This window comes from Engystomops pustulosus, chromosome 3, assembly GCF_040894005.1.
Source record: "Engystomops pustulosus chromosome 3, aEngPut4.maternal, whole genome shotgun sequence".
In the NCBI taxonomy this organism is placed as follows: Eukaryota; Metazoa; Chordata; class Amphibia; order Anura; family Leptodactylidae; genus Engystomops; species Engystomops pustulosus.
This window is the reverse complement of record NC_092413.1, coordinates 84772172-84785488: the sequence shown is the minus strand read 5'-3', so window position 1 is coordinate 84785488 and position 13317 is coordinate 84772172. Positions and strand designations below refer to the sequence as shown.

At 36.4% G+C, this 13317-nt stretch overlaps 1 protein-coding gene across 7 annotated transcripts in view; it reads left to right on the top strand.

Annotated features, from left to right (window-relative positions):
• The window catches only part of QKI (QKI, KH domain containing RNA binding), a 93798-nt gene extending 88894 nt beyond the window's left edge, over positions 1 to 4904 (top strand). For all 7 annotated transcript variants that reach the window (XR_011854127.1, XM_072141296.1, XM_072141295.1 and 4 more), the window contains one exon: positions 1343 to 4904. Coding sequence is in view for 6 of the 7 variants with exons in the window: in XM_072141296.1 (XP_071997397.1) it covers positions 1343 to 1359 (17 nt within the window). In the remaining variant the exon portion in view is untranslated. The remainder of the gene's footprint in view (positions 1 to 1342) is intronic.
• Positions 4905 to 13317: the final 8413 nt, after the last annotated feature.

The following is a 13317-nucleotide window of genomic DNA, read 5'->3' as shown; positions in this document are numbered from 1 at the left end:
GGCTAAGCTATCTGTGAATCTACTGGATTTCATTTTACGAAATGCCACAAATCTGACTTTGCACTGAAAACTTCTCATCAACATCTCCTCTGCTTTAGTCATGATGGCAGCAGTACAGTATACGCATATGGAACCTCATAATATATATAGTAAAGCTGTTGAAAGAGTCTTAAAACATACTACTGTTAAGTGGACCAAGTTTAGTGAAGGAGATTGTGAGTTACTGAGGAAGGAAGAGCTCAAGAACATTGGGAATGTTAACTTTCCACTTGAGAACTTTTTATGTTTTACTGTATTTTTATTTTAATTTTTTTCTGAAAAAAAAAGAAAATAGTATTTACAGATGGCGTAAGAAATATAAAAATATAATGCAGGAATGTATATGAAATGTCAGAATTTATTGTATTTGCAGAGTATTAGCTTTGAAAGTAGAGGGCGGTTTGTAGTTATAAATGCTTTATTGGCATATTAGATTATATTGTTTTGGTTTTTTTATGTACTTCAAAATTTTTGAGTCTAGATATAAAAAAGCCAGGACTTTTACAGTGTTTACATACAAATGCATTTTATATGTGTCCTATATTGTGTAAATTAGTATTTTCAACTGGAAATGCTGCCAGTAGCTATAGTGTTAGCCATTCCTGGTTCACATGATGACGCTTACTGTGCTAGACCAGAGTTTATTATTGCTTTGTATTATGAGGCCAAGATATTTTGTGTTTGTAAATAGAAATGAGCAATAAAATTTTATTGAACAAAAACGATCTTGTTTGGCCCATAGTTTATATTAAAACATTGATGTTTTTTTTTCCACTCCAATTTTTGCTTTAAAAAAATTCCAAACCTTTAGATCCATTACTCTAATCCAAGTTAATAATCACATCATCATTAATATTAGATGCTTCAATGCTTGCACCATTGGGGAGTACTAATGCTTAATAGCAGTCAGATACTGATTGTGTGCACTGACTGTGAGAATTTCTTCCTGAGTTCTAAGCTGATTCATTATTGTCTTCAATTTCCGACTGCTACTAACCATTAGCCCTTAGTCGTGTTTTATTTCCATTTTTTTCTATTTGTTAACCAGTTTTTTGGGCGTGGGCTCCTCCTTCACACATTCGAATCATGATACCTGGTGTCATGATTTTGTTGCATTCTGTAGATGGTGTCAATCAGTATGTCAGTATTAAACATGCTTGTTTTTTTTATTAGTTGTGATTAGTTTTTCATGTTGTCATTAAGCAGTCACTAGCTGAAACTAATCTCTTCTCTATCTTTTCTTTCTTTTTTTTTTTTTCATTTTTTTTTTTTTTTTTTTTTTTTTTTGTTTCTAACCACCCAGCCGCCACCGGCAACTAACCTATGACCTTCTGACCTCTGAATTCTTCACCCAATGATGACCTGACCATGCCTGCCTGCTGATCAGTTAACTGGTAAACGCCTCTGCTTGCCTGTCTTCAGTGCAGCGAGCTGAGGCACTTGTCCGTTCGTCTTACCATCTAACAAAAGACACAGAGAAATGGTTATCTTCCAACTCAACATTTTTTGCATTTGTTTTTCTTTCCCTGACTGGGTGAAAGTGATTTTAGTATCTGCACTGAATTGTAGTAAAGCAATAAGGTCCAATTCAACCCTTCGCACTGATCATATTCTAGTGTCCTAACCAAACGAACGGTATAAAGGCTTCACCTACAGTACTGGCAAGACAGCTGATCCTCAACTACCAATGACAGAGGCAGTTACTGTGAGAGACTTCTAGGGAACTCTTTTTTGTTTTTTGTTTTTTCCTCTCGTATAGTGAAGTAAAAAGCTTGAATGTACTGTGTTGTGATGATGCATCATGCATGAACCTGATCAGTCAGGGATTTCACTGGTGAAGTGAGTTTATATATTGAAACGAACAAATATTAAAATTAGAATTGACTTTAGTCACTACAGTACCCTCCCAGGGTCCACGTCAACAATCTGTTTTATTTGTGATTTCTCCTGCCAAATTGGTTACATTGATAAGGGTGCCATGACATTCTGAGTATTAATCCTTTACCCCGCTACACAAATTGTTACTGCAACAGCGTTCTCTGCACACAGATATTGTGACGCAGATAGTAAAATGGTAGACGCAAAGCCTCACGTATTGAAATATTGGAACAAGGTACATGCATTATGTATCACATTACTGGGCAAACTGTTCAAATATGTTTTAGACCTCCCTGTATAGAAAAAAAAACATTTAAGGATGTAAAAGCCATGCTTGCCTATTTGCTGTATAATTGTATTGAAATTGTAGATACAAGTGTAGTGCATTGAAAACATGAACAAAAAGTAGAAACTTTTACTATACAAGGGTGCTGGTGCAGAAAAAAAATATATTTTTGGAAATGTAGCATTTTATACTTTCAAGTGTTATAAAAAAAAAAAGGAAAATCAAAAAAAAAAACCCTTCTTTCATTGAATTGCTTTTGTTTTGGTGGTTGTCAAGGAATAAGACCAAAAAAGAGCCTTTTTGTCTTCTTTTTTTCCCCTTTCACCTGTTTTCTTTCTTTAGTTTCAATATCGGTGTAAGTCTAAAGAAAAGAAAGTGCCTTATTTTTCTCCACGATCATTAGTCCCCCGTGGTTTTGTATAAGTTTGTTCCTTTTATGTATGTCAAGGTCACATGGCCTGCAGCATGTTGCCAAGCAAGTTTTGATAGGCCTCAAGTTTCTTAGCAGTACGAGAAATTCTAGTATCCGTTAAGCTCTAGAAGTCAGTCGCCCAGCCCAGTATTATCATGTGTGGTTGCCACTAAAATAGCTTTAGTAGGAGTCACGACTTTTTCCCTGAACATTGTTACATCATGCCAACTATCTTTTGCCAGCATATTGCCAACTTGTGTGTACAATGAGCAGTTTTATTATAAATTTGCTGCGTATAGAACCTTTGTTTTTCTTGTGGCAATGTCCTGGGCTTTCTTGCCAGTCTAGTCTGCCCAGTGTGCAGCGTGTTACGTAGGCCTGGTCAGAGCTCTTGGAGTGTAAGCACCTTTATGGTGAGCTTGTCTGCCATGCCGACTCACTGGAACAAATTATCAGTTGATTTACTATGCAACAGACATTCATGCTTTCCTAGTCAGCATCCCATGCCACCAGCTTTGTCTTCCTGGTTTATACAGTAGAGAAGTTTAGTTTTAGTTTCCTCCCTTTATAGGGTTGGGGTTTTGAATCGTTTTAAAACACTTTTGCATTTAGAGAGATCAAACCGTTTAGAAAAAAACAGTATTTGATCCAGATTCATCTCAGTTGTGATAAACCTGGACCTTTTTATTTTTCAATGATTTTTTTTTTTTTTCTCCTGATGTGGTGGATGAAATGCAGGTCTATTGAATAGACATATGTAAGATATGATTTGCTATGAACAAACTTAGAACAAATGGGTCAACTTTAAGAAAAAAGCATGACTTTGAAATCTCTGAATGCCTTTGATCTCAGTATTATGATTTTTATGTTTTTATTCTTTATAATTAGGTAGGTTTTTTTTCTTTGACAGTATTATATATTTTATTTTTTAGAATGTTTTAGATGGGAGTGTCGCTGATATGTAACCGTACAGATGAAACGTATTTGTCTATTCTTTATAACCTTAGTAGTTTCATGCTATGTATGTATCATAACCAACCTATTGCCTAAAAAAATGTAAAATAATGTATTTACAGCCATTGTTACAAGTTTATAATGTATTTTTCTATCTTGTTTTATATGTATGTTATATAACATTCAAATGGATTTTTTCCTGATTGAGAAAAAGGATACAAAATGCAAAACCCACATTTTGATAACGAAAATTGCCAATTGTTTTGCAGTACTTTATTATATTGGGAGTGTTGTCTCTTTTGGCTTCTAGTTAGCGACTGGATGACATTAGACATCTTGGGTTTTAGTTGGGTTTTTACATGGCTTGCATTTTAATTCTTTGGTTCTTTGCTGTTTCTATTAACCTCATAGCATTATTTTAATAAATGTTATAATACCAAGATACTAACTCTGGACTTTGTCTGTTTATTAACATTGTATGTTTTATTATAAGATCTAGAAACAACAAGAATGTAAAGTCTTGAGTTAAACACTAACACTGAAGAGCGTGACCACACATAACTCTGCGTTACTTGTTTTAATATTGTTTGTCGGCTGAAATTCTGCACATTACTTTAAATTTTAGCTTTTTCAACATGGCCTTAAGCCTTATGTGCCAGTAGAGATGGGAACAAAATGTTTGTCACTGGGCATAGTGTCTTGCCACTTGCCTTTCCAGCCTCTGCATTACTAATGCCACACTCTCCTTCCTTGTTCTCTAAATACTCAGCTCTCTGCCAGTATACAGTAAGGATTTGTGTTTCCTTCCAAATAACACACTCACTGTAGTACTTTCTAGCTCCTGAAACTAGGTTTTATTTTTCATATAAGTGATAGCTGACACTGGAATCATTCTGCTTGGCCCTAATATATTGCACACTTCCAGTCACTGAAGACTTGTCTTTCCATACGTATTCATATGTTTTATTTTAGCTAATGATTATTGTGGTACTTGACCTGAATACTTTTACTAACTGGAATCTTTAATGGTGATAAAAACATGTAAACTCTCAAAGTCCATGAAAAAAATGATTTTAAAGGTCAAGGATAACTTTTACTGTACACTACATATAAAAATTTCTCTCCATGGCATAAACATGGTTGTCACATCCCTGTTGTATTCGGTAATCATTTGGGTTTTGTCATCTGTATGCACTTACATGTATGTTCTCTCAAAAACATATACCTGAAATATTGTTCTCTCCCTAGATCACAACTAGGGAATTAATCATAATTTTCATGTACAACCATTTGTCCATATCTGCAAAATATAAAGTGACCTTGTGTTTCCACAAATTCAGGTTTGCTCAGGATAGTTTTTCTTTTTTAAATTATTGGAAAAAAAACTGGAATATGACATAAAGAAGAAATTGTGGTTGCATTTATCATTATCAAAATATTTAAGCTATATTATTTCAATTTACAATTCTGTACTACGATAACTGCAACATTTGGAGGGACTCTTAACTACTTGGTCCTTAGACAATTCTTCAAGGTTTTACAGTGCAATTGTGAGAAGACCTAAATTACATGGATCATTATTTCCTTCATGAAGAAGTCCACAAGCTGTTTCTGGTATTGGAGCCCTGGTCTTTTCACATGACTAGGAATAAGCTGCTAGTTCAAACACTGTCCATGGATATGGGTGTTGCTATTCCTGGTTAGATCCTAGAGCACCATCCTTACGTTCCTATATAGGAGCAGCACAATGGAAAGGCAATCTGATGCATTGTGAAAACTTTCAATTTCAAACCTAGATCTGTTAAAAATCACACTAATAGGTCAAACACTTCCCTCTCTCTTGCTTTCATTGTCTCTTCACCTCCTCTGCTGTGAGTTTGCTCTATCAAGGTACATGGAAACCTCTTCTTCCTAACACTGCTCATGAAGGCTACCTAGCTGATGGCATCTTCTCGCTTCTACTTTTCATCTTGCTGCTAAGATGGCTCTCAGTCACTATAGTCTACTCCTCTGAGCTCGGAGAGAAGAGGCAGCAGCTGTAAGAAAAGTCTTTGGCTGGGAAATGAAAGGGGGTGGTTTCTACTGGATCCAACTACAGAGACCTTTTGTATCCACAGGATTCTATACCCTAATAGCAAATACATCAGGGATGTAGCTGGGCTAAAAATACAAAGTTGTTTCCAACTTTGTCTAAATGAGAAAAGGGAGCTTACTTCCTTTTCGGGAGGGGGGGGGGGGCTCAGTTATGGGATCACACTGTACCCCAAATGAATAAAGCAGCCTGTGGCGCATGCTGCTTTATTTGTCTCTGCTTTATTTGTGCTCTGTGCTATCCACCTGCACCATATACATTAATAGAGCAGCTGACGCATACACATTTGGCTGCTCCGGTTAGCGTAGACATCTGGATAAATGTAGCATTGGAGTTGTTAATGTCTGCATTGAGTTGGAGACTTTTTGGCTACGATATGGATGTCACAAAACTAATTCCTATATTTCTTATAGCAGGAGAGGACTAAATCACTTGATGAATCAAATTTAAATGGGCTGACAATCAAGTCAATGCATCAGCAGTGTCAGCATATTAAACTGAGCTGGGGAACTATAGCAGCAGCAGTCCCACAATGCTTCAGACCGTTCCAATAAATAAAAAAAATCTGATAGTTTTGCCATGTATTTGAGATCCAAGATGTCAGAGTGAAGACTACCATATTTATGTATTGGCACTTGATAAATCTGGCATAAGTAGGATAAGGTAGAAAGTGGAGTAGGTTGGGAAATGTTGCAAAGAAAGCAGCACATTTTTGGGCAAATCAGCAGGAGACAATTTAAGTGTTTTCTAGTGTACAAATGTGACACAGATCCTCATTTGTTTCAAATGTTTGTCCATCGTTTACCTTTGATCAATGTATAAAAATTGAGCAGCATTCAAACTTCACATATCTGCAAATCCCAGCACTTTTGTGTATTCTGACATTTGCCAGCTTTATAACGTGCAGTTCCCCCCTAAATACCGCTCTAACTTTATCCAGTAATAACCACCATTAGAGGTCTCCTAGGCTGTAACTCTAAGAAAGCACCCACAGATACAACCCGCTATATGGCTCCCTAGCTGCCTCAGAAGAGGAGCCATAATATTCATTTACCTACCAAGCAGCAAGTATGAACTAATATAATGTGCTCCTTATTTGCGTGTACTGTAAGTATTACATAAATTGTATGGTTTCCTTTTGTGTAATGCACACATTTTTCAAGGGGGGAAAGTGTTTTACATGGTCATGAGCCTGCTGTTACTGGACTATATTGTATGAAAATGGTCAAAAATAAAACAAAAATGTTGCCTTGTTTCATTACCAAAATGTTGATGTGATGCTGAGTTTTGTTAATAAAAAAGAGTTAAGGAAGCAAAGGAATAAAAGCTTTTCCATCCAGCTGGTAAACACCTTTTGCAGTGGGCCAAATACCCAAACCGGTACAAGAGTTTTCAAAATTACATTGGGTTATAAAACCTGTTTTTACGCTGTTTTAATCACATTTTCAATTGCCATTTTAACATATATATATTTTATACATATAATATACTTTCAAAAGCATTCTCCTCTAAAAACTAAAAGCTCTATTTAGGAGTTGATGCTAAGATTTCATTTCACATTTTAGGATATAAGGTACACTTTTGTCCATGTGGAGCATCAATATATTTGGCAGTTGTATGGCTTGTATGTAGTTTCCCCGCTCTGATTTATCTGACTTTCCGTTTTCTCTGACCTAGTTGTTGAAGGTTACCTGCACAAGAAGAGGTTATGTTGCCATGATTCTCCCTAATCAATTATCAAAGGGTATCATTTACTATTAACAAAAAGTGGAAGGAAGCCCTTTCATATATCTTCCAACATACTTTGAGGATATTTGATGAACAGAATATATCTTATAGGTTGGATTTAATGGACCTACGTCTTTTTCCAATCTTATCTACTGTGAGATTAAACACAATTGTTACCATTTGTTCTCTAGAAAGTCACCCAGGCCTCTCTTGAACATGTACATAGAGTCCGCCATAACAACCTCCTGCGGCAGAGTTCCACAGTCTCACTGCTCATACAGTAAAGAGCCTTTGTCTATGTTGATGGTAGAATCGCCTCTCCTCTAGGCATAGAGGATGCACCCTTGTCCTGGTCACAGGCCGAGGTATAAAAAGATCTTTGGAGAGATCCTTGTTAGCTGTCTTTTGTTCTTAGATGAGTAACCCCAAATTTTGTAATCTATAGTAGAATGGGAGTGAAGGAACCAAAAGGCAGTTTTTATAGAAGCTGGTGCAGGTTAGAGACCAGTAACATAACAAATGGGTTATTGGATGCAACACAATTTCTAAAGTGCTCAAGGACACATGTTTTGAAACCTTGTTGGCATCTGCATCAAACCAAAGAGTATACACCAAAAAAGCTGGTTACATCCGGAGCGTCTCTTATCATATACCAGTAGCACATTTCATGGTGAAAATTGGAGTACTGCTGAAAATAAAGGAAGCTTGAAAATAGTTTCATGTGAAAAGATGCAATAGGACTTTCAAGTCCTTCATGTGTACCAATAAGGTGATGTGACTAGTTCTACTCGGTGATTAGAGTCTTCCCTGTATCAGTCAGTATGCAATGGTAAAGGACAAGACCTATAAAGAATAAGAAAGCAAAAATAAGTTGTATTGACACATTTCTCATAATGTTAAGTATCAGTTTAGCCTTCATGTTCTGTGAGATGCTGCCTACAGAGTACACCACATTTAAGATGTGATAGCTGCATTTTAACATTTCTGTCATTGTAGTTACATTTCTACAAAGTAATAGCATTGTAAAATTATACACCATCAATACTGCATGTCATGTATGCAGAGTGTTTGTAATTCCATTTGTGGATATATCTTTACTCTCATCAAGTTACTACAGGACATTCTGGCTTCATTCTGGTTTAATCATAAATTGTCAGAGCCCAGTATGTAATTTTTTTGTATTTATTACTATAAATGTAAGGAAAGAAAGTACATCCACTACAACCTGTATAGGTGTGCTATTTGCAGCTGTAAAATGGCAAATGCTGTGATTTTATAATGGATACGCTATGGCTTATTTCTTTGTAGTGTTTTTGGGGAAGGGATTCAAATAGAAAATTGAGAATAAACAATCACACCTGAAAAAAATAATAGTATTTAAAATAATTTTTCAATTGAGTTGTTTGAAATACTTCTATTAAACCCCATCAACCTCACCACCCCTCCCACTGTCTATGCCTCCGATCTCCAATGTATAGATCAAGAGCCACATGTGCCCTCCCACCAAAGAAGCATAACATTCTCCAGCACTATTACAAATACATAGGACACTGGAAATATAGTGTAATGGTACAATTCTACTGTCAACTAACACACTGACGTTTCAGATAATGTTTGCAAATTTATGCTTGAGGTTTTTATATATTTAATAGTTTCTATTTTTGAGTTTAAAGTATGAAAGGTTGGGAACCTCTGCTTTTTGCTAAATGCCACGGTCTCAGCTGTTACAATAGTTTTGTAATAAGACATCTGCAAACCAGGTGAAGAAAAAATTGGAGAAAAATTCTATCATTTCACAAAGTTTTTATTTAGCTGACACCCCAAAGACTTTTGAGAAACATGGACACATTTTTTTAAAGAAATATCTTTTGAACTTTTATTTTCTATTAGTGTAACAAAGAATAAAGCATCCTTTTCAGAAACAGGTTGGTTTGTACTTTATTTCATTTTGCGGCCCATTGTGTGTCTTGAGCATTTGACTTAAACTGCCTAATTATCAGTCTACAAATAATCTTCCCTCATCCATAATGGCTCTCGTGTGGACAATGTGACTGGACACAGGTTGTTTGACTGTTTCCCCATGAAACTGTTGACCTGGAATGTATGGGATTAATACAGGTCATTGCCTTTTTTTTTTTTTTTTGGAACAATTTGACACCCAGAATTCTCCACACTACTTTCTTTAGAAGCACACTGTGCCCCCAAAAATACTAGTCACAGTTCAATGTTCCTTGCACAGAATTTTCCATTCTATGCCTCATTTCAACACAATGACCATGCTGTTCCCTCTGCATATAAAGCATGCACTGTGACCCCCGGTATAACATATACAGTAGTCCTTGATTAAAATATAAAATACATTATGCCCCTAAATAAGTAAAATATATCAGACATTGCAAATGGTGCTGCTGGGAACTGCAGTGCTCCATACATCTGGACTTGCTGGAGCTTACAGCCAGTTGTATCTATAGAAAACTGGCTAAGGTGAGTGTTGGTTGAGGTAGAGTTCCCTGCTACTAGAGTCCAACAGCTACCTAATGTTATGAAATAACCGACGCCTGGGTCAATGGAGCAGATATAGATTTACACTTTTTAAATTTTTTTTTAATTTATACAAGTGGTGACATTTTACAAATTGTTGAGTTTAACACGGATTCTTTTTATTGAATTCATTTGATTAGGAATGAGGGTTTGGTGTGGCATCTATAATATTTTCTTGCTCACTTTCTACCACAAAGTATAGCATTTCTAATATTTCTTGATCAAAAGTCAAATCTACCAAAGCATTGCATAAATGAATCTGTATCCGGATCGCCTTTACACTACATAGAAGACGCCAATACTGCTTCCCAAACACTCAATGAATTAAATCTAATGTTACCATCTACACGGGGATCCTAAAGCCCTTCCTGGGCATCTGAAAAAAACTTCGGAGGGTGTGAACACAGGGATATCTTCTGTTTCCACTATTCCCTACATTTCTTATTCTTTGGAAAATTAAGGAGTTCAGCACAGACTGTATTTGAATGAATTGCTGGACTTTCTCCTGTTGGGCGATGTTCCTCTTATAAGTATACAGTCATCAGTTTTAAAGGAACAATCCATTCAAAGCTGATTCGTTGAGTTATACCTTCCTCTGAAGGGAGGAGCATGACTCTAGGTTCTAGGAATACAATTAAAATAACCCATGCTCCTCCCTTCAGGCACCATGTATTATTGAATGAATTAACTTGGACTGGAGTAATCCTTTTAATATTAAAATATGTAAAATATATTGGGACTCAAAAGGTAGTTACATAAAATCAAAATGTTATACAACTTGTGTATTTTGAATCACTGAAATTTTAGTGACATATAGACAAATGGTAATATGGGTAATTTTTGTAACAACATTTAAAACACAAAAACAGTAAAAAAAAATCGCCTTTTCTGTCCCCAAAGAGGGGACAAACCAAACCACTGACATGCTGGTGTGTGCCCCCTCTGGCAAAATCTGCTCCACTTTAAACTTCCTATGCCCTTGTTTTTAAGAAGCATAGGCTTCAAAAATTATGCGAATGAGCCTGAGGGACACCAGGCTCCATTAACATCTATAAAACCCCTAAAGCTCATTCGCATAATTTAAAAGCCCTTTTTTTTAAAAAAAATCCAGGGCATAAGAAGCTAAGAGAAGAGCAGATCCTGCCAGAGCGGGCACACACCAGAATATCAGTGTGCTTGGTTTACAATCCTTCATCCTGGTGGTACATGTCCTTTAACTGGTCCATCAAAAAGAAAAAAAGAAAATCCCTCATACAGTGATGGCAACGATAAAATGTAAGTTATGTTGAGATGGTGACAATGAAAAAAATGTAAAATAAAAATGCTTTTCCCAAAACTAGGCTGGTCGTGAAACATTTGATCTCATTTTGTACCAATGAATAGAGAAATCTGCCCCACCAAAGATCTAGATTAAAAAAAATGTTCACCGTTATTTATTTAGGACAACAAGTGATAGTCTGTGTAGCCATTGAAATTCATTCATGTTCAGTCCTCAGCTCAAAAAGAGGAATGTGAGTAAAGCGATTGTAATTCATACATAATATATCCATTTGCAGTCCACTTTCTTTCTCTAGGAATTTGTTGAGTGCTTGTTTCACAGGCCTATTGTGTTGATTTCTTTCACACGCCTTTGATTTGTCACCACATGTCCAGTTTTATAGATGGATGATCCTGCTAGGAAAGGGCAAGCTGGGAGCCGTAGATGCCATACAGCAAGATTGCTGCAGTACAATGAAGCATCTGAGAACCTCAACCTTTGAAATGAGATGTCAAAATCTGTACATAATGAAAAATAGCCTAAATTACATATTTGTAAAGGAGGCATTTATCCTGTTACAGTTAATTACCTGTAATGTAAATAATTTGGTTAACACTCATTAGCTACTATGAGAAAAGGGGTTACATTATATACATATACTTACTTTATAAAAGTAAAACTGAATTTCAAGGAGTGGAAAATCCTGGGTACATTTTATGTATTTCCTCTAAAGGCTAATGTATTCCTCTCCAAAAATAATATATGCACAGTTAATATTTGTAAGAATGTCATTAAGAGACTGAAGCTACAGAAGTACTGCAGTGTGTTACATGAGGAATCATGGTATTGCAGGTATACAGTGGGAAAGTATTCAGACCTCTTTACATTTGTTTCATTGCAGTCAATTGGTAAGATCAAAAATGTTTTTGTTTTTTTTTGCTCATTTATGAACACGTGAGGAAAACAGAAATGTGGATATGTTTGCTAATTTATTAAGCGAGAAAACCTGAAATATCACATGGTCATAAGTATTTAGACCCTTTGCTCAGTATTGAGTAGAAGCACCTTTTGAGCTAGTAGAGCCATGAGTCGTCAACAAGTTTTTCATACCTGGGGGATCCTCTGCCAATACTTATGACCATGTTATATTTCAGTTTTTCTTGTTCAATAAATTAGAAAAATATCTACATGCAGAAAGATGATCTTACCTATTGGCTGTAATGAAACAAAGAGTAAAAAATTTGAATTGGTCTGTATACTTTCGGTTTCCAGAGTACATCCCACAGTGTGGGAAGAAGCCAGGGTGACCTGGCGAAATACGTGTCGGGACACTCTTCACTAATCAATGCTCACAGAATAGGGACAATTAACTGAGGGACAGTGCTAGCATACATACCAATAGTGATCCAGTGCAGCGCTGGGTTCCTGCGGCTGATACAATTCATACCGTGTGTGTGCACGGAGACTAGCTACAGCAAGCTGCTGCCGCACTGTGTCTTGACACATGCGGCACAGCGCATCGATACCAGCAAGGAATCTGACACAGCGCGGCACTGTGTCTCTATTCACACATAGAAGCATTGTGCTCTCAGGCGGCCTGCAGAATATTGGCAACTGCCGCTGGATGATGCAAACAATATACCACTGTCTCCTCTTGTCCTCTTATTAAGAGGACGTGACATTGGACTACAGGAGGACTGTTCAAACTAACGGGACCTCCTCCTGTATTACTCTCCCAGGCTTACAGTATATAGCCAAGGTGACATTGATTAAGTGTGGTTTGTATTGCCACACAGAACCTCATGGTGTATGTAGACGCACACGAGTCTTGGTTATTTTAATATAAGAACAAATAAAAGTTACATTTTAAAGTGATACACTCACAACTTTTCCCTCTTCCCCTAAAATCCCCCTTCATATACACTTTAATCCTTTGGTGGTGCACATCGTGGGTGTTTGCTCTGTATAGTGTGAACACGCTTCTACCCATTCTCTACATCCCACAGTGTGACAGTAAAACAGAGTTAAACGTTAAAAAAATATAATAAAGTAGCCTTTTTCCTCACAAGTATACATATATTCTGAAAAAACAATATGGATATTCCTGTGTCTATAGTGACCTTGTCTAA